This window comes from Brachyistius frenatus, unplaced genomic scaffold (assembly GCF_029030835.1).
Source record: "Brachyistius frenatus isolate BFR_SWC_R1_liver_20210118 unplaced genomic scaffold, ASM2903083v1 Contig_219, whole genome shotgun sequence".
Taxonomy (NCBI): Eukaryota; Metazoa; Chordata; class Actinopteri; family Embiotocidae; genus Brachyistius; species Brachyistius frenatus.
Window position 1 is genome coordinate 1,849 of NW_027210818.1, and position 19,872 is coordinate 21,720.

General features: G+C 44.4%; 1 protein-coding gene across 1 annotated transcript; it reads right to left on the reverse strand.

Annotated features, from left to right (window-relative positions):
* Nucleotides 1-306: 306 nt before the first annotated feature.
* LOC138633404 (nuclear factor of activated T-cells, cytoplasmic 3-like) lies at nt 307-18,876 on the reverse strand. Its single transcript, XM_069719617.1, has 10 exons — nt 18,447-18,876; nt 14,083-14,755; nt 12,056-12,454; nt 9,702-9,864; nt 7,799-7,998; nt 6,661-6,833; nt 6,262-6,402; nt 6,098-6,153; nt 4,721-5,441; nt 307-1,024 (listed from the first exon to the last, which is right to left on the reverse strand). Exons 1-10 carry the CDS (start codon nt 18,517-18,519, stop codon nt 891-893), a joined length of 2,733 nt encoding a protein of 910 aa, XP_069575718.1. The 5' UTR covers nt 18,520-18,876; the 3' UTR covers nt 307-890.
* Between the last annotated feature and the right edge of the window lie 996 nt (nt 18,877-19,872).

The following is a 19,872-nucleotide window of genomic DNA, read 5'->3' on the forward strand; positions in this document are numbered from 1 at the left end:
GTGACTTTAGCTAACAACACCGAGAGAACTGATGGACACATTTTATTCACTTTGGATTTGATGAGAGAAGTTGAATGGGAGTCTATGGAGCCGGAGGCTTTTTGGAGCCGACCTCTAGTGGCACTCGCTGGTATTGCAGCTGAAGACACTTCGGCATCGGAACCATTTTACAGACCTGAAGCTACGAACTCTTTAATAAAGTCAATAGTTGCAATATAAACTGTCAGATGTTTCAGTCCAAACGCAACGCTGGTTCTAAAATCAGTTATCCAGACAAACAGCCAAGAACAAACACAGAAAACCAAAAAGCTTCTTTTGATTTTACTTCAACCAGGACATTTCTATAATTCAGTGTCTTCAGCGTCACACAAGTTTCAGGTTGAACAGCATTAATGAAATTCAGCGAAGGAAATGTAAACCATACAGAGTAAAACAAAGCTATAAAAATGTAAAGGTTCTGCCGAAGGATTTCTTTTTTTTTACTGGAACATATCCAGAGTATCAAAAATAGATTTTTTTTTTTTTTTTTAATTTTTTATTATTATTTGCTGGCCAATAAATAATGACACAATTTTTCTTATTTTTGTGCAACTTTAGCCTCTATAATGACATTACTGAAAGTTCAGATTGTGTGAAAGTCGAATTACAGCCCTTTCGTCTTGTTCATTCCTCCAATCGGGTCACAAAGAGTTACAAAATATTTGGTTTGTCGGTGAGGTACGAGTCGGTTTCTCGCTAAGATTCCTGAGACGGAGGAGGAAACGGAGATCTGACGTGGCGCCCTGATGAAGGAGCCCACCGACCTGTCGGAGGCTGCTGGTTGGTTTTTCAGGCACTTGAAGATCGGCTCGGAGCGTTTTGTACAAACAGCAGTCGTCTCCTGAACGGAACTACTGAGGGCCGCCGCCGGGCCGGGGCTCCCAGGCGTACTGGTCCAGCTGGTCGTACTGGTCCAGCTGGTCCAGTTGGTCCAGCTGAGTGCCGCCGCTCACACTGCTGATGTCTCTGTGGATGATCTCGTTCACTGCAACACAAACACAAACAATTACTACATCTTCAGAAATCTTGATTTTCTGATTGGTTGGTCTGAGTGGTTTTTAAACTCTCATTACTGCTTCAGAAATATCTGAAAGCTGTGATTTTAATTAAATGTCACAAAAGGCAAAATCTACTACAAACTGTCTTCATCGCCTTCAGGAGACCTGAGGAGCTTTTGTGGTGCTCCAACCTTCGCAGAATAAAACAGCATGTTTCATGTTTCGTGGGTTTCCATGGTGAATAAAGTCTGTATGCCAGACTAAAACAAATATTTAATGATTTGGCGTTTTAAGCAAATTCGCTTTACTGAAATGTTCTACTTCTACAGACTAAATAAAAATAAAAAATACAGACTGATAAGTCAACTTTGATTGTAGTGTTTAAATCCCAGCGTTTCTTTGAACCTGCTGTGGAGCTGAAGACCAGCGGACACATGTATAGAGATGAATAGCACAAATATATATATATATATTTTTTTTAATTTTCAAATTACTCAGTTGAAATAAAAAGATAAACTTCAAATAAATATCAAAATTCTGTCTTGTAATTCTGTGCACGGCCACATGAGGGTGCAGCTGAGCACAAACTGCACTTCTAGCTGAAAACAGGCTCTCAGAAACATTTAATCTGTTAGAGATGAACTTCAACAGGTTTGTGTGTCAACAAAAAGTTCTGCACTTCATCCTCTAATTATCAACTAATCCACTGATCACCGATAACCCATTGATCACCATGAACCAGTCTCTAGGTTAATGACACATGCAGGCTGCTCCGCTGGAGGTGAGAGATGATTGTGTTCAGCTCTGCTGAGTTTATGAGCAGAGCAGCAAATGGCTCCATTCAGTCTATTCATAGCGCCGCTGTGAAACCTGAAGCTCAGCGAGCAAACACATCAACAGACCAACAATCAGGGAGAGATGCGAGTTTCACCGAAGTCAACATAGACACACATCATGTGAACGGCGTGGACTCAAGGAAGTCAAGAAAAAGTGCAAAAGTTTGATCAAACACCAAACGTAGTGCTGCTCATACAGAACAATGTCTTTTATGACCGAGTTATAATTATTGATGTGTACATGTGAGAGCATCATTTTGTAGAAGTAGAGCTCATTTTAAATAGTTTATGTGCTGCTGGGTCGCTTCATCTATAAATGACATCATTTCTTTGGTGATTATATTTTGTATTAATAATCTGAAAAATAATCCTGTATGAAGAGGCAGGTTTGCTGCAGCGGCTGTGGATGCCAACTCTCTCCAGAACAGCCGGGTCACATGTTCATGCCGACATGTTGGAATGAAGTTCAAGAACCCGACGTTATAAATACTTCATTACAAGCTAAAGTCCTGAATTCATCATTTACGTAGAAAGTTTGTAAAACTCGAGTATCAAAACGGTAATTTTTCATTATTATCATTGGTTATGAATAACTGCTGAACGTTGATGATGAATGAAACGCTGAGTATGATCAACATAAGATCAGGGTTTAATTTATCCCGTTTATGTTACGTGACGACGAGCTTTCTCTCGCTCTTCACGTTCGGTGAATTGTGATCATCAGTTACACGTGAGATAAATAAAGAGCTCCAACTTTAATTTAGATAAAAGCTGTGATGAGCAGAACAACTTCTAACACGTTTTAAAGAACTGAGTCGCAGCAAACCTCAACTTCTCCGGAGGGATGTTTCCAGATGTGTTCAGACCACCTGAGAGGTTCGTCATCAAACAGCTGTTCAGAAGTGCGTTTGGCTCTGAACTATTTAGCTCTTCATAAACCAGCAGGAGTTAAATCCAGTTCTTGGAGACTCCTTGAGAACTGGACTCATTTATGTCTTTTTGTTTTTTGCACCAAGAAGCGAAACGAGTCAAATCTTTGAATGTGAACATTACGTGCCAATAAAGCTGATTGTGGTTTGATCTGCTTCTGAATAAAGATGTTAAAGTTCTGACTGAATCCTTCTTTGGCTCCAAATATTATGATCTCAGTTTTAGTGTGGCTGTGGACACTTTGTCTTGTTTTGAAATCAGCTGTTTGACAGCATTTAGACTTGTTTTGTATATTTATGTGTAAAACAAACAGAAACACTTTGGTAAGTTCTTCTGAAAAAATGTCTGAGTCACACTTTGCCCGTCTGAACCACCTCATGAATGAAACGACCGGCAAGACAAAGAAAACGAACCTGCTACATAATTACGTTTACTTTTGCAGACTTCTCGTAAAAACAGAGTTTTGGATTTGGAGCTCACGAGCTGAGAAACGATGAGAAGCTCTGAGCGGTCTGCACGACCTTTAAATCTCCAGATGCTCTGAATGGGAATCACACTGATGTTCCTCCAGCCGGGTCACATCAGACCGCCGAGGCTCAAAGTCAAGCTGAAAGGCAGCAGGGGGGAGGGAGGGGACGGGGGGGGGGGGGTGACTGAGACACGGCAACAAGATGAACCCCCATCTGCATCATTCAGACCAGCAACCAGCAGACTATTATTAACCCAGATCAGACACACACACACACAAGGTCCAGATATATATACACACAACAAATACCACAGAGCAGCAGAGGGTCCACACACACACACACACACACACACACACACACACACACACACACACACACACACACACACACACACACACACACACACACACACACACACACACACACACACACACACACACACACACAGTGGACATCTTTATGTCTACCGTCTGTCTCCAGTGTTTTTACACAAATAGTAAAGAAAGCTTTCACATTTTCTATGAAACCACAAAGACCTCAACATTTAATAAATAAAGAGATATTATGGAATAAAAAAATTACAATTAAGAAAAGCTGCACCATGTCAGAGAAGTAAGGGTCCTGCAGTGGAGCTGCTACTTTACATAAAGTGGATTGAATATTGAAGTCGGAGGAAAACATCAGAATTCTCCAGTAAAACATCAAACGATGAAGAAGACGGTTGAAACTGGGATTCCTGAGTAAAGCGTGCTCACGTGAAGTCCTTCACAAAGTCCTGACCTCCACCTTCTTGAAAATAAGTGGACTGTGTTTAAAAGTGGAGTCGATGTCAGGACAGCAGCTCATTTGATTGAACCCGTATCAATCGTGCCGAGAGACAATTCTGCCGCCGGCTTGTTGACGGGTACTAAAAGCTTCTGGTCAACGTGCAACTTCCTAACGGACATTTAACCAAATATTCTGTGAGCTGCAGGTTTATTTTGGACCAAACTCTCCTTGTTTTTCTATTAAAGACGTATGTTGTACACTCAAATGTCTTGCTAATTTTATCGTCTTTGCGGTCAGTGAAGGCTTCCCTCCCTCCCTCCGCTGGCTCCTCCCCCTCCCTCCGCTGGCTCCTCCCCCTTCCTGTACCTTCCTGAAGGTCTCTGTTTCCAGAGCAGCGTGTTTCTGATCACAGTTGTATTATTGTTGGAGGTTTTTCTGATTAAAAGTGTTCTTCCCAGCGTCGCTCATGTGAGAGTTGCTGAATTGTTGGGTTTGTCTCTGGAATGTTGTCAAATCTTGATCCTACAATATGTTAAGTCCCTTAAGATGACTTGTGTTGTGACTCAAATAAAATGTTAATGAAATGAGTAGCAGATCACGCTACGGGACGGGTTTGATCAGATTCGGAGCTTCTTTAAATCTACTTTAACTGCTGGCGCAAAGGAGCAAAGAGTCCTACCGTCATCCAGTGTGATCTCCCGGAGGCCCACGGATCTCAGGTTCGGCTGGTCCTCCGGCTCCTGCTTGATGCTCAGCACCTCTCCTGGGCGGGACGGCAGAGAGTCCTGCTGGGGGTCAGCCGGGGCGACGAAGGTACTCCTACTTGGAGACGGAGCCCGTTCCCTTCGAGGTCCACCGGAGGAGGCGTGGGACGGGATTATGAAGGTCTGAAGGGGGACCGACGAGGTCTGGGGAGGAATGGTGTTGCTGGGAGGAGGGGCCGAGGCCGGCGGAGCGATGGTGAAGATCTGAGGAGGCATGACGGAGGTCTGGCGGGAAATCATGGCGTGATGGGGGATGGAGGAAGTCTGAGAAGGCATGAAGGAGGTGCGACACTGGACGGAAGAGGTCTGAGCGAACATTAAGGAAGTCTGAAGGGGGGCGGAGGAGGGGGGAGGATGGTGGAGACGAGGCACGCTCTGGGACGGAGGAACACAATGCACCGGGAGGTCGCAGGACTCGTAATACGCCACGTCGGCGCCGAGCGCTCGGTCATGGGAGGAGGCGGGGTAGAAGCTGGGCGGGTAGCCCGGCTCCTGGCGCTCCTGTTTGACTCCGGGCAGGAAGGTGAAGCTCTGCATCAGACTCCTCCTTCTCTTCCCGTTGGAGACGTAGAACTGGACTTGGACCGGAGACGTTGTCTTCCTACTGTAAGGAGGAACCTCCACCACAATGCTGGACTGGAAGACAGAAACAGAGACACATGGGAGACGACTGGTGGGACATCTCAGGGTCACTTATTTCACGATGCTGCAGATATTTGCGTGACATAAAGAAAAAGTTGTATTATTGTGTTGTTTCTGTCCGATAACAGCAATTCTGGAAGAAGCTTCTTTAACGTGCAAACCATAAAACTGGATCAGTTTCCTTTTCAAACTTTAAAAGAATATTAAAATAACTTAAAATGTGGATAAAGGAACATTGTACGTTAATTAAACTGAAAAACTTACTGAAAATAACTACAGTGTTTGAGATCACATCAAATATCCATCATATGTCCATACAGCCGTTGCTCAGCTATAAACATGAGACGCACATTTCCAGCACAACATTTTCTAGTATTGTGATGAAACATGGCGTCAGAACGAAGTGAAAAAAGATCCTGATCCTGGCAGAGAGCAGCTGTAACCTCCTTCATGAGTACGTTTTCAGACTTTCATCGCTCCATTAACATCAACACCTCAGTTACACGTCTTTGTGGCCGCTGGTCAGATCATCTCCAGCAGACCGTTGAAATGCTTCACAGATGTTCGATCTAAAATCATTTCAGCTCCCACATCCCGACTTCGTCACACAGATCCATGAACATATCTGTGAGGATCATGTTCGTACTTACGCCACTGATTTTCTCTGCCACAACTCTGGCGTCCATTTCCCACAACGATCTTCCATCTGAGGCGGCAAAACCACGTTAGTTCAAACAGATAGAAAGAAGGTGAAAACAGACAATCTGACGTAAACTTACCGGATGTACGATAAATGAACATAAACTCATCCTACCGGGTCCTTTCTCCATGAAGACGACCCTGGACTGAGTGGAGATGTTGGATCCTGTGATGAGCAGCTCCTCTCCTCCGTCCACAGAGCAGCTCGCCGGACTGAAGCTCTCCAGCTGAGGAAACTCCAGGCCGGAGCGCTGGGCTGAAAACACAGTTCGTTTTAGCGTTTAAACATATCTGCGGTTTCAACATGTTGTAAGACGCAAAAAGAGGAAACAGCCCCGAGGAAAAAAAACACCACAGATTATGATCTACTTTTGTCTGCGTTAAGCAACATCTGACACCGCCTGAGCGTCTTCCTCCGCCGGTTAGATATAATCTGGTTTGGAAATGAGGGGAAAAAAAGATGTCTGTGACTGAATGTGATATAAAGCTGCTGATGTCAGCAGAATTCACTCACAGCACTCCACAGGGTTGGACGTGGTCTGCAGCCACAGCGTCCGTCCGTCCGTCTGAGGGACGGACGCCCTGAACACCACTCGCACCCTCGTGTTCTTCCTCCCGATGTCCGTCTCTCCTTTCTTCAGCTCGATGTCAGCGTTGCGCAGCTTCAGGATGCCGGCGCAGTCGATGCTTCGAAAAACCCCAAAAAAACAAATGACGTTCTGTTTATTTTCATTTGGAAATCATCGTCTCTGACTACGAGCAGAGAAACGTCTTGATGAGCGTCTCCTTCGCTCGTACTAACCGCCTTCTTCCTTCCCGCCACCTGCAGAGGTCAGTAATTCAAGTGCATGCAAGCTGTGAAATGCAGGAACGGGTGGAAATCAGGTGAAACGAGACACAAAGAAGAAGCTCGTCGAACAAAATGTGGACGAGCAGAATTTTCATTCGAGTTCTTGTACGTAAATTTGGCTTTTAGTGTAAATAAATGTATGTTTGTGTGACAGCGTTTGATGTGTGATGTTGGGATGTTTGCTGAATGAAGCTCACAGCCTCCTCCCGCTACTCATATCTGACAATCATTCCGGTATCGTAGCCGGCCGAGAAATATCTTCAGCGCATCATCAGCATAGAGGTGGATGGTAAGATACTGTGTGAAGTTAAAAAAAGACTGTGGCGAGAAGCGAGTGTTGCGTCTTCTGAACACTGTAGAGGACAGCTTGTCCGAGGAGACGGACACATTTTGATTGAAGAGATAAAACGAATCAGTAAATCAGTAAAGGTTCAAAAGTTGCTCTGATGTCAATCAAGGAACACGAGGCTGCATCCAAATATATTTAACTCTGAAGAAGAGTTCCTGAACACAACTCTGCTGTGTTCAATCACCTGAGATGTGTTCAAACAAAAGTTAGGAAGGAGAGAGTGATTCAGAAATGAATTTGTGGTAGTTAATCAGATCGATATTATATTATGTCAAGTGGAACATCAGCAGTAAAGATAAAGAGACCAAATGAGTCAAGTTTCTTCCTCCAGCACATTTAAACACCAAAGTACCAGCGGACACAGCAGCAGCATTAAGATATAAAGTACGAAGATTTCAGAAAGGAAACCAACTGTGACACCAAATGGAGGTCTGGTGCTGTTGCCTCAACTACCTGGCAGACATGTTGTTTTCTGGAAGCAGAGGGATCTCCAGGACTTTGGTGCCGCCCATTATCTTCTCCTGGCAGATGGTGGTGACCGTCTTCCCCGTCACCCGGTGGACCTGGTAGAAGGAGTGAGGACGGAGGTAGCGGTCGTCCGCGGTGCCGATGAATATCAGCAGGTTGACCGGCTGCTCGCCGTATCCGCTCAGCTGCAGACGGAAGATTTAAACCGTACACATCTGAGAAACATCAACTATGATCAATGTCATACGGGATAATTGTAAAGATTGGAAGCTGAACACGAATTTAAAAAATACCCGTTTTATTGTTTTAGCAGCGTGTCAGAGGTGTTTCATGTATTTTGGACCGTCTCACATCTCCATCTGCATTTGCTGTATGGAAATTTGTTATGAAACACTGTTTTAAATGAACAAGAGCTACAGGCATAAAAAAATTGCCAAGTTCATCGAGAAATAAATAAGATTTAACATCAATTAGAAACACAAATAAATGTAAACAACAGGATTTACTTTCATCACTCTCAGATAAAAGGTCTGGTCTTGAAAAATACATCAAGTTGAAGTGAAAGTCTTTAGTGGATTAGTGTGATTATCGGTTTCCTGTGTGAGCCGGCGGCGCTCTGAGAAACACTGAGTTTGAACACGTCTTGCAGCAGGAAGCCGGTTCGGCCTCGGCAGCAGCCTGAGAACGCAGCGCCCAGAATAGCTGCTGGTGTCCATTACACACGAGGCCTCGATGGAGCTTCGAGTGTCTCATCCTGCCTCTGTTGTGGATCCACACGTGTTCACCCACGGCATCGGCAGAGCGAGACTCAACATGACCCCGGTGCATTACCGCACGCTCAGTCAGTGGGCGGGGCTTACAAGGTGTTTGGGAAGTCATTTATTAAACTTACTGATGATTATTAGCTTTTTTTTGGTTTTAGTTTTTGTGGTCTCAACCACATTCATGTCATGTCAGAGGTACATTAGTTTGTAAACAATGTTCACATTAACATCCCAGTTTCAGTTTTGAATTGTAAACTTATCAGAATTTAAAAATATGCCTGATAAGCAAACAAGCATGGACTCCTAACATCAGCTGAAGATTATTTTTATATGTAATGTAATTTAAGTGTCATGTCGAGTGTGCAAAACACACACACATCCTTCATGTCCAAAAAATCATGGAAACCTCCTGGTGCACTCTGAAGACAGCAAAATACTTCCTTTGAAAAACGTCTGAGGGACACGTCGGCTCTTCGTCAGGTTCAGACGCCTCCTGCAGTGTTAACGTGTCTTGAGTTATGTGATGATGCAAACACTCTGAAGTCATAAATATGGGAATCTTTCCATCTCTGCCATCCGTCTCTGATTAGCTCAACGCAGTATCGGTCTACAAAATATCTGAGCAGTTAAATTCACCGGAGTCCATTGCAACGTGTTCAGGTTGGTTTTCTTATCCGACCAACAGTCCAGATGAGCGAAGCATATGAGAGAGTTCAGAAGAAGCAGATTATCACTCTTCAGAAGCTGGAAGGAGCTTCTGTTGTTTATAAATGACTAAAACAGCTAGAAAAGCACCGTTACCATGTGGTCATTAAATCCATCACAGAACTAGTTATGATAGTTATCTATGTTCTGTCGGTATGCCGATCAAATAATCAACGTATTATCATCGTCTATCTGACAGTAACATGTAAATAAACAATATTATTGGTTCAGGTAGAGTTTGACAGGATACATGACACAAATATTAGCATGTTCCACCGACATTAAAACAGAAGTCCACATCAAGTTGTAATTAACAATAAAGTTAATTAAAAGTAAAGAACATCTTGCTTGGGAACAATATGAAGTGTAAATCTTCATAATAAATGAAAATCAGGATGATGTCACAACCATGACGTTACCTTGACGACGGGGTGTCCTCCGGTCGATGACTTGATGGATCCTCTGCTGCCCTCCGTCTCATAATGCGCCCGGTGGTAGGACCTGGGCTGGACCTCCAACTTCAGCTCACACTGGTCATACTGGCTGGGCAGAAGCCAGTCGAGGGGAGGAGGGGACGACGTCCTGCAGGCGGAGACACCAGACACAGCATGAGGACATATTCTTACACAGCAGAGACAAAACATTACGATCACCGCTGCCTATTATTATGAAGCTGACGCTTCATGTTTCAGCAAAACACCTCGGACACACTGAGGCAGGGACATCTGAAGGTGCAATGTGGTGTCTGGCTTTAAAACATCAGCAGCAAATCCTATAAGTTCTTCACTGTACTGTAGTGACCGACGACCAGGAGCAGCCAAAAGCTGTTTCAGTGCTCTGAAGTCTGGCTGAAGCAGTTTGGTCCAAATCAAAACTCAGTTCTTTAAACCGGATCGTTTGTCCTGCATCCAACAGGTCGACTAAAGGAATCCATTGTTCGCTTCCCGTCGAAGACGGGGGACGTCGAGATGCCCTGAGCTTCTTTCCTCTCACTCTTTCACTCTCTACAACTCATATCTCACCATCACATCTCATCAACTTCATGCTTTCTCTCTCCCAGAGTTTCTTCTTATGATCTGTTGTCTCCATTCAGTTCCTTCACTCGTGTAGTTTCTCTTCTTTCTTTTACAGATGTCCCGTCATGGAGCTGCATGTCTCTGATCTGTGATTGTCGACCTCTCTGCTGTCCTTTTCTCTCTCTGCTCTCCTCTAACCCCAACCAGTCGAGGCACCTCTGGTCCCGGTTCTGTTAACAGATGCTCGGCCCACCTCTGATCCTGGTTCTGTTAACAGATGCTCCGCCCACCTCTGATCCTGGTTCTGTTAACAGATGCTCCGCCCACCTCTGAGCCTGGTTCTGTTAACAGATGCTCCGCCCACCTTTGAGCCTGGTTCTGTTAACAGATGCTCCGCCCACCTTTGAGCCTGGTTCTGTTAACAGATGCTCCGCCCACCTCTGATCCTGGTTCTGTTAACAGATGCTCCGCCCACCTCTGATCCTGGTTCTGTTAACAGATGCTCCGCCCACCTTTGAGCCTGGTTCTGTTAACAGATGCTCCGCCCACCTCTGAGCCTGGTTCTGTTAACAGATGCTCCGCCCACCTCTGATCCTGGTTCTGTTAACAGATGTTCTCCACCTCTGATCCTGGTTCTGTCGGAGGTTTCTTCCTGTTAAAGGGAGTTTTTCTTCCCTCCATTGGAGGTTTTTCTCCCTTAAAGAGGAGTTTTTCCCTCCTAGCTTATGTGGGAATTGTTGAATTGTTGAATTGTTGAATTGTTGGGTTTCTCTGTGTGATGTTGTAAAGTTCTGCTGGAAGGATTTTAATGTGTTAAGTGCTGTGATTTGGCGCCATATAAATACAATTTAATTGAAAATACTTGGATTGAAGATAGTTACAAGATAATCAAAATAAACCCTCTTCATCTACGAGTGGTCATGACGGTTTGGAGACGCCACACGAAGATGTTTCTGACATGTCAGTCTGTCATGACTGAAGAAACGATTAAAGAAGTTTAAAAAACAACGGGTCTCAGGAGTCGTCTTCTTTTCTGTGAGAAATATAAAGCAAGGTCGTTACACTGCACCTTCTACTCACAGCGACTGTCGCTCTGTATGACTGACAAAAACAAAAATTCAGTAATCAGACACCAGAAAATAAGTTAGCAGGATGCAACACAGTCACTAAGGGAATTATAAAGCATGACACAGCTTAAATACAAACAACACGTGCACCCACCATCCATCCTGTGGAGGTCAAATCTGGCACTCAACAACAACAAAAAGAACTATACTGTAAATACCTAGAGCAGGGAAAGTTTGATGGGAAGACCGGTACCAGACCTACAGTAAGAATGAAGCTGCAGTCAGATCAAAGCAGACGGAAACACTTGGCTGCCGTTGTCGAAATGCTATAAAACACTTTGTATTTGGTTTGTTTACAACAAGTGAATTATAAAAACAATAATTCACTGATGGATTACATGCTGGACAGTTTCTGAGCCATGTTAACAGCAGAGCTCAGAAACTGACTGGTTACTGGAAAAGCACATTCCTCAGTATAACATCCCATAAAACCACAAACTGCTGTTTTACATGTTTTTTTACAGCCATACAAAGACACACCGTGTTAATTAGAGCACATCAGGAGGTCGCTAGGTAGTTTTTGTTGCTCTTGGACAGAACCAGGCGAATATTTTCTGTCAAACAAGCACATTTCCCAAAATGTCACACTTCCAGTAAACTGACTCTTTGATTATTGATAATGATGCCAACCTGAACGAAGGAGGGTTTCCAGGTTTGGGTTTGTTCCAGCTGAAGTGGGACGGCACCTGTAAGAAGAACTCGGCCAGGCCGTCGTCTTCTCGTCCTTCTTCTCCGGGAGAATCCTGGAAGGGCTCCAGACCCGGGTCTCCTTTACCCGCCAGGAGGCCCAGCTGGCTCCCCGACGTCCTCCTGGTCTTGGAGGGGACGTCCAGCTCCTGGTACCCAGACATCAGGAGGGGTCCGAGAGCGGTGGCCGAGCTCCCCACCCAACTGTCATCCGTCACGCTGCCCCGTGGGGAGGCGCCCGGCGTGGGGCTGGGTGAGTGGTGCGGCGAGGGTGAGCGGGTGTGAGGGTCGGCGCTGGAGTGGCGTCGCTTCCCACAGGGGGAAGTTGGTCTGGACGACGGCCTGAGAAACAAGGTCAGGATTAGCATGTTGTATCAATTCAAGATGCAGATTCAACATTCAACCTAAAACTGTAAAAATCACAGTCGGCTTTCTGAACACAATTCAAGACTGTTCGTCTTTTCTAAACTTTTGTTCACTCAAATTTCATGACTACATCTACAATCAAATTCTGTTGTCATCTTTGCTCTCTGTTTCACAACATTGGATACATTACATTACATTACATTACATTACATTACATTTATCTGATGCTTTTACCAAAGCAACTTACAATAAGTTCATTTCAACCATGAGGATACAAAACCAGAACAACAAGAATCAAGTAAATACAATTTCTTCCAGAAAGCCAAACTACAAAGTTCTATCAGTAAGTTCTATTTTAAGATACTAAAGTTCTCCTGTTCAAGGTTAAAGTCTGAAGAGGTGTGTTTTTAGTTTGTGGTGGAAGATGTAGAGTTTCTGTCCTGATGTCGTTGGAGAGCTCATTCCACCATTTAGGAGTCAGGACAGAAAACAGTCGTGATTTTGTAGAGTGTTTAGCTCAGTGAGGAGCAACAAGCCGATTGGTAGAAGCAGAGTGGAGTGAGGGGCTGGGGTGTAAGGTTGGACCATGTCCTGGATGTACACTGGACCCGATCTGTTCACAGCACGGTACGCAAGTACCAATGTTTGGAAACGGATGCGGGCAGCTACTGGTAACCAGTGAAGGGAGCGGAGGAGGAGGAGGAGGAGAGGAGGAGGAGCGGAGTAGTGTGAGTGAATTTAGGAGGTTAAAGACCAGTCCAGCTGCAGCATTCTGGATGAGCTGCAGAGGTCAGATGGTACTAACAGGTAGACCTGCCAGGAGGGAGTTACAGTAGTCTAGACGTGAGATGACCAGAACCTGGACCAGAACCTGGACCAGAGCCCGAACCAGAACCAGGACCTGGACCAGAACCTGAGCTGCCTTCTGAGTGAGAAGTTGATGTTGTGCAGCATGTATCTACAGGAATGTGTTGTTGCCGTGTCTACCAGGAGGTCTGGGGGTGTGGCTGAAGGAGAAGGCAGTAGTTATACTCAGCATCCTCCGAGTCTTCCTACAAGGAGCCCTCACAGACACTGAAGCTTCAAACACTTCCTGGTTTTACAACAGGGTTGGCTTCAGCTGGTCAGACCACACCCCCTGCTCGTCAGACCACACCCCCTGCTCGTTAGACCACACCCCCTGCTCATTAGACCTCCAGTCACCAGGTGTTACAAATGGGCAGCAATAGAAACTCACCACTGATTTCTAAACAAAGAAAACTTTCACACAGTCTCTAAATTTTGTCCCAACCTCGTCCCGGAGAGTCTTTTTACCTCAAACGGTAGAAAGTGAAATACAACTTAGTCCTTAATAGAATTGGAAATAGATAATTATTTGTTTTGTCCTTATATGCGTAAATATATGTTTTTGGATCCCGTGGTTGAGGATCAGATACTTTAGAGGAGAAACCCAGAGAAATAAAAAGGTCAGTGAAGCTCTGACTGCTGCTCATTCAGCAGGAGATGGAAAAGTGAGAGGGACATGTTTCAGAGGAAATGATGCATTTGTGTGTTTGTGTGACTGAATGTTTTGTGATGTCAGGTGTCAGTGTGGCGGCGTGTACCTGGAACTGGGTCGGCGGTTCAGCCAACTCTCCTCGGTGACGCTGGTGCGAGGCGAGTGGCAGGGCGACTGGCGAGGCGACTGATGTGGCGACAGCGCCGGGCTGAAGGCTGAAGGATGCTGGTACTTTTGCTGCCACAGCTCCACCCCAAAGGCCCCTCCCCCGCAGCCAGGGGACCCCAGAGGTGACCCGAAGGGGGACCCTAGAGCGAGGCGGGCGGCATCGCGCAGGTCCAGCTCCACGTCATCGTAGATGTGGGAGAAGGACTCGCAGGAGGAGAGGTCAGACATCCAGCTCCTGGAGGACAGGCTGCTGCAGGGGCTCGGGCAGAGCGCCGGGTCCCGGTAGCAGGGGTCCAGGGGCAGATAGAGCTGGTCTCTGGACCAGGACGCCTCCGGGTAGCCGCCCTCTGCCCCACCAAGAGCCAAAACCTCCTGGCTAATGCCAGACTCCACATGGTTGTTAGGAGCAATGGAGGTGATCTGGATGCTGGGACAGTCAAAGGCTCTGGGGTTCCCCTGGGCGCTGTACTCGGGCCCCTGAGGTTGGTAGCCATGCTGGTAGATGTCTGTGAGGGGGAAACATGAAGCGTGATTCTGCAGCTCCTGCGTGAAGTGCTGCTCGGCCAGAGCTTGTGTGGAGGAGGGAGGTGTCCTCACATCGAGATTGGGACCTGTGAGGTGTAACAGATGAACATGGAAATCAGATGTGTGACCATTTGCATTGCAAACGCTGTATTTTTTATAATGTAGCGGCATTCTTCCATCATAGAGCTGCACCAATTTTATTCATATAACAGATTTGCACAACTTCAGACAGAATGCCTGACACATTAGTCCAGCCTCCAAGTAACAAGCATGAGATGGCAGTTATAGCAGGACACCTCTCCCGTGTGCCTGCTGTTTACCGTTATGTCTTTTGTTTGGTTTTTACTGCGTTTTCATGTATTTACTGTGTATTATTCACTCCATGATGCACCTGCAGCGTATTTACAGTAATACCGTTGTGTGTCTGGTGTTAAATGTTCTTGCAGCTGCTGTGCAGCAACTCTACAGCAGCAGATAACAGTAGATGCACCGGACTAATTATTGTGATCGATTATCTACAACAGTTCATTCACACAGCTGCACACTCCTCACCACAAGCCTCCTATTTATAACTCTCTCTCTCTCTCTCTCTCTCTCTCTCTCTCTCTCTCTCTCACACTCACACACACACACACACACACACACACACACACACACCTGATCCACACACACACACACACACACACACACACACACACACACACACACACACACCTTGCACACTATATGCAAAAAAAGGCATCAAAGCGCAAACTGCGATCTGCTTCAATAGCTTCACGAGCTGCTTCTTAACAAATAAAGCTGAATGTGTTGGACAGAAATAAATCAGATGCGATGCAACAGTTAACCCCCTCCCCCTCCACCCTTCCCCCTCCCTTCTTTCAGGGCGGAAGGGAGGGTGGGGGTGGGGGGGGGGGGGTTATTCCCGCCACCAGCTGGGTGCCACAGAGCTGTTAGAAAACCAGGAAGTAAAACCTGTCAGCAGATAGACAGGCGCCTGAACAGTGTCTGAAAAACACAGCCAGCACATGTGTCTATCATCCATCATCCATCCATTATCCGTCCATCCATCATCCATCCATCCATCATCCGTCCATCCATCATCCGTCCATCCATCATCCATCCATCATCCGTCCATCCATCCATCCATCCATCATCCATCCATCCATCATCCGTCCATCCATCATCCATCCATCATCCATCTATCATCCATCATCCATCCATCATCCGTCCATCCATCATCCATCCATCCATCATCCGTCCATCCATCATCCATCCATCATCCATCCATCCATCATCCGTCCATCCATCATCCATCCATCATCCGTCCATCCATCATCCGTCCATCCATCCATCCATCCATCCATCCATCCATCATCCATCCATCATCCATCTATCATCCATCCATCATCCATCCCTCCAGTGATAAACTGCAGTTTACTGCACAGAGCGACTTCATCACCACGACACTCAACTCAACTGACCAGGAGGGTTGGATACGTTCACGAGGCAATCAGCCGCCACAAACTGAAAACAAGGACCCTGATAGTGTTTGATTACTGGTTGATTAACTTAATGTGATTTAGAGATCTTAAAAAAAATTCAATTTCTGAAGAATTCAAATGCCTTGTCAAAAAATATTCTGTTAAATTGGAAGTAAACAGCAAATCCATCTGACAAGATGATCAGATTGACAAATTAACTTAATTTCCAGTTGACCAATAACATGATTAATCAACTGATTGCTTTAACTTAGGATGTGTAAGAGGCTGTTTTTCTATAAAAAAAAAAAAAAAATTTTAAAGCAAACTCAATATTTTTGAGTGTTGGACTGTTGCCATGACAAAACTTGGAAACTGTGAAGGAAATTCAACAATATTTTCAAAAATGTACAGTCAAAACAATCGAGTAATTAAAAACAACCTGAAAATGAATCAACAATGAAAACAAACAGTTTAGTTGCAGCTTCATTCCTTGAACTCTTCAAGTTTTATCTTAAAAAAAGTTTCACAAAAGTACCATCAGATCAATATAACAAACTAGACTGAAGAAATAAGTTTTTTTTTTTCATTTAAAACGTAAAAAAATTACATAAAAGCGGTGGATCTGACCGATCTGATCAGAAACCTGACGATACTACGTCCCGCCCACCGATAGCTGTAACCTGACTGAAACACAGGCCTGTCAATCAAACAGACACGCCCCCAAAAACAGGTCTTCTTGAATCTTCTTTTCTAATGAATGAGGGATTATTTTCAGATGGACCTCCAGAAAACTAAGAAGAAGGAGTGACTTTAGCTAACAACACCGAGATAACTGATGGACACATTTTATTCACTTTGGATTTGATGAGAGAAGTTGAATGGGAGTCTATGGAGCCGGAGGCTTTTTGGAGCCGACCTCTAGTGGCACTCGCTGGGATTGCAGCTGAAGACACTTCCTATCAGGCAAATTTTTCAGACCCAGAAGTTACGTCCACTTTTATATACAGTCTATTGCATAGACATATATATGGTCAATGGTACCACCAAACTGAGGCCAGACTGCCTGGATGCTACAGTGACTCACTATCGCCTCCTAATGTACAAAGTGGTATTACAAGATGGCATTTCATTTTTGACTAACTGCACCTTTAAAAGATTGAGACATGAGGAAAGTGCGAGTTAAACAGTAGGTGATGCATCGTGTCACTGGAGCGATATAAACTTGGAGTCAACATCAAGTTCTGGCTCGGTATCGGTGAGGTGGGTCAGATCCTAAAATATCTGTTAACGGTGTTCAGTTAGCATCAACAAGTCCCAAAGGGTTTTTGAAACTTGTTTAACAGCCTGTTGATCAAGACATTAAAATTACAGCTCACTAAATAGCTTGATAAAGACTCTCCACGGTTTAACTGGAGGCTGATTTAGTTCTTTCTTCACCTGCTGATCCACATTTAAAATTCACCTAAATTTAACAGCAGACAGCTGGATGTGTCACGTCGGCTAAAATAAGAGAACCGAACGTCCGGGTAAAATTTTCAAATTAAAATACAAAGTACAAGTTTCTAATACAACCCTAAAAAACCACGGACGTGACACCAGGGATGGTAAAGAGAGCATGAACCGTTTTCTTAGTACTCTAGGATTTTAAATTGTTTACCGAGTCTCAGATTAGTTGGTTATGAAACGTATCATTAGTTGCAGTTGTGGATTGTAAATTCTGAAAATCAATTATTGTTGGACACGTCGGCACAGATTCCTGCACACCTGCTGCTTCCACAGGACTCACCATTTACACAAGCTGTGCACCTTTTAATGGGCTTTTAAAAAGGCCAATTAACCTTTAAAAGAAGTGGAAACACGAGCCACCCTTCAGCATCAAGTAGCATTTGAAAGCATGAAGGCTTTTCAGAAATTGGTTTGTTGTACTTTATTTATTTACTGCTGTAATATCTTTTAGAAGATCAATACATGTCTAAATATACTGTACTTTTTTTTTTTTTTTTTTAACTTTTTGCACCAGACCCTCAACAAAATGTGATTTTATTTAAGAAGTGGATATATATAAGCTATTTTCAACTTTTGCTGCTCGTAATTTACCGAGCTCTTCCTTTAAAGTGAGTTTCTAATCCCCGGTACTGTCGGGACATGTTGAAGTCACGTCTGTTGCAGCGCGTCTGTATTTTATTTTGAAGGGGCACGTTTCTACTTCCTCGTGTAACTCTCGCGTGCTCTTTTTATTTTAGCTTCACGCAGTTGACAAATTGCTAACTCCCGTCGTCCAAACGACACGTACCTGCTGTCTGTCTGCCGTCGTCCTCAAAGACCAGCCTGAAGTCCAGCTCCTCAACGCAGTTTGTTGTGGACATCGAACTAAAGAGACGCTCGATGTCCTCGCGGGGAGCCGTTGGACCGACCTGTCTGTCTTTACAACTGACCTGTCTCACTCACTTCCATCCGACTGAAAGCAGAACTCTCAACTGACGCGCCAACAACACGTCCACTCGTCCCCGGATGAAAGTTGTCCTCCACCATGAACCCGGCCGACAGAGACGTGTCCTGCTCTGTTGTTAAGACAAACTTCGTCCCATCCGCGTCAACTTGTTGTCTTCGTTGTTTCTGCTCGCTGCTGCGAGTTCGACTCCTCCAGCAAGACCCCGATGCGTTCACGGCCGCCTCGGAAATAGACAGACAGATCGAAAGATAGACTTTATTGATCCGGTTTGTTTTCGTTACAGCAGCGTGGAAAGATGCGGCAAAAGCAATACAAATTACAGAAGAAGAGAGGTAGCAAAGGTATACATATGAAAACTGTAAAAATGCAGTTTATATAAATACAACAGAGTAAGATAAAAATGTAATTAAATTAAAAACAGTGCACCAGTGTTCATGATGATGGAGGATGGATTTGGCCAGAGGTGAGTCTGATTGCAGCGGGCAGGAATGATGTCTGTCCCCGCAGCAGGTGGAGGAGAGGCCGGTCAGGATGATCCAGTTTGTTCAGGGTCCTCCTCTCCACCACCTTTAACAGACTCTAAAACTCTAGATTTCTTTTTACCGCCTTGACAAGGGGAAGCAGCCCTGAAATACTTTTCAAAACACCTGGTGTAGTATGTTCATTAGAAGTAGCTGCTTGTTTATCTGGGCTATATTTATTTATGTTGTAAAACTGAAATTAATTAAAGAGCTTTTAAGCAAAATTTTTGAACTCTAATAAAGGAGAAGTATGTATATATAGATATATATATAGATATCTATATATACATACATACATGAAAACTATCATAAACTACAAAAACTAATTTCATATTTGCAGTAAATATTACAATTCCACTATTAGTTTAATGTTCAAAGACAATATGGAAACAATTGGTCTATAATAATTCAAGTGGCGTAGTCAAGGCACCATACATATCATAATCATAATCATAATCATAATAGTATTTTGTTATGCACCTCTTTTTTGAAGACCAAATCATTCAACAATTATTTTTTTTTTTAAATAGCTGTAACACCCTTTGATTACATTTTATCTTTAATCTTTCAGAGATGAAGAGGTGTATATTAAAATAGCAGTACAGCTTTGTTGGTTCCTCTTTCTGATCCGAACTGGATCCTGATGGTCACATCTCCCAGTGCTCTTGAAGGCGCCATTAGACCGCCCCGTGATGACGTCAGCGGCTGGTTGTCTGTATCTCGGGTTCAAGCCAGGACTTTGAGGC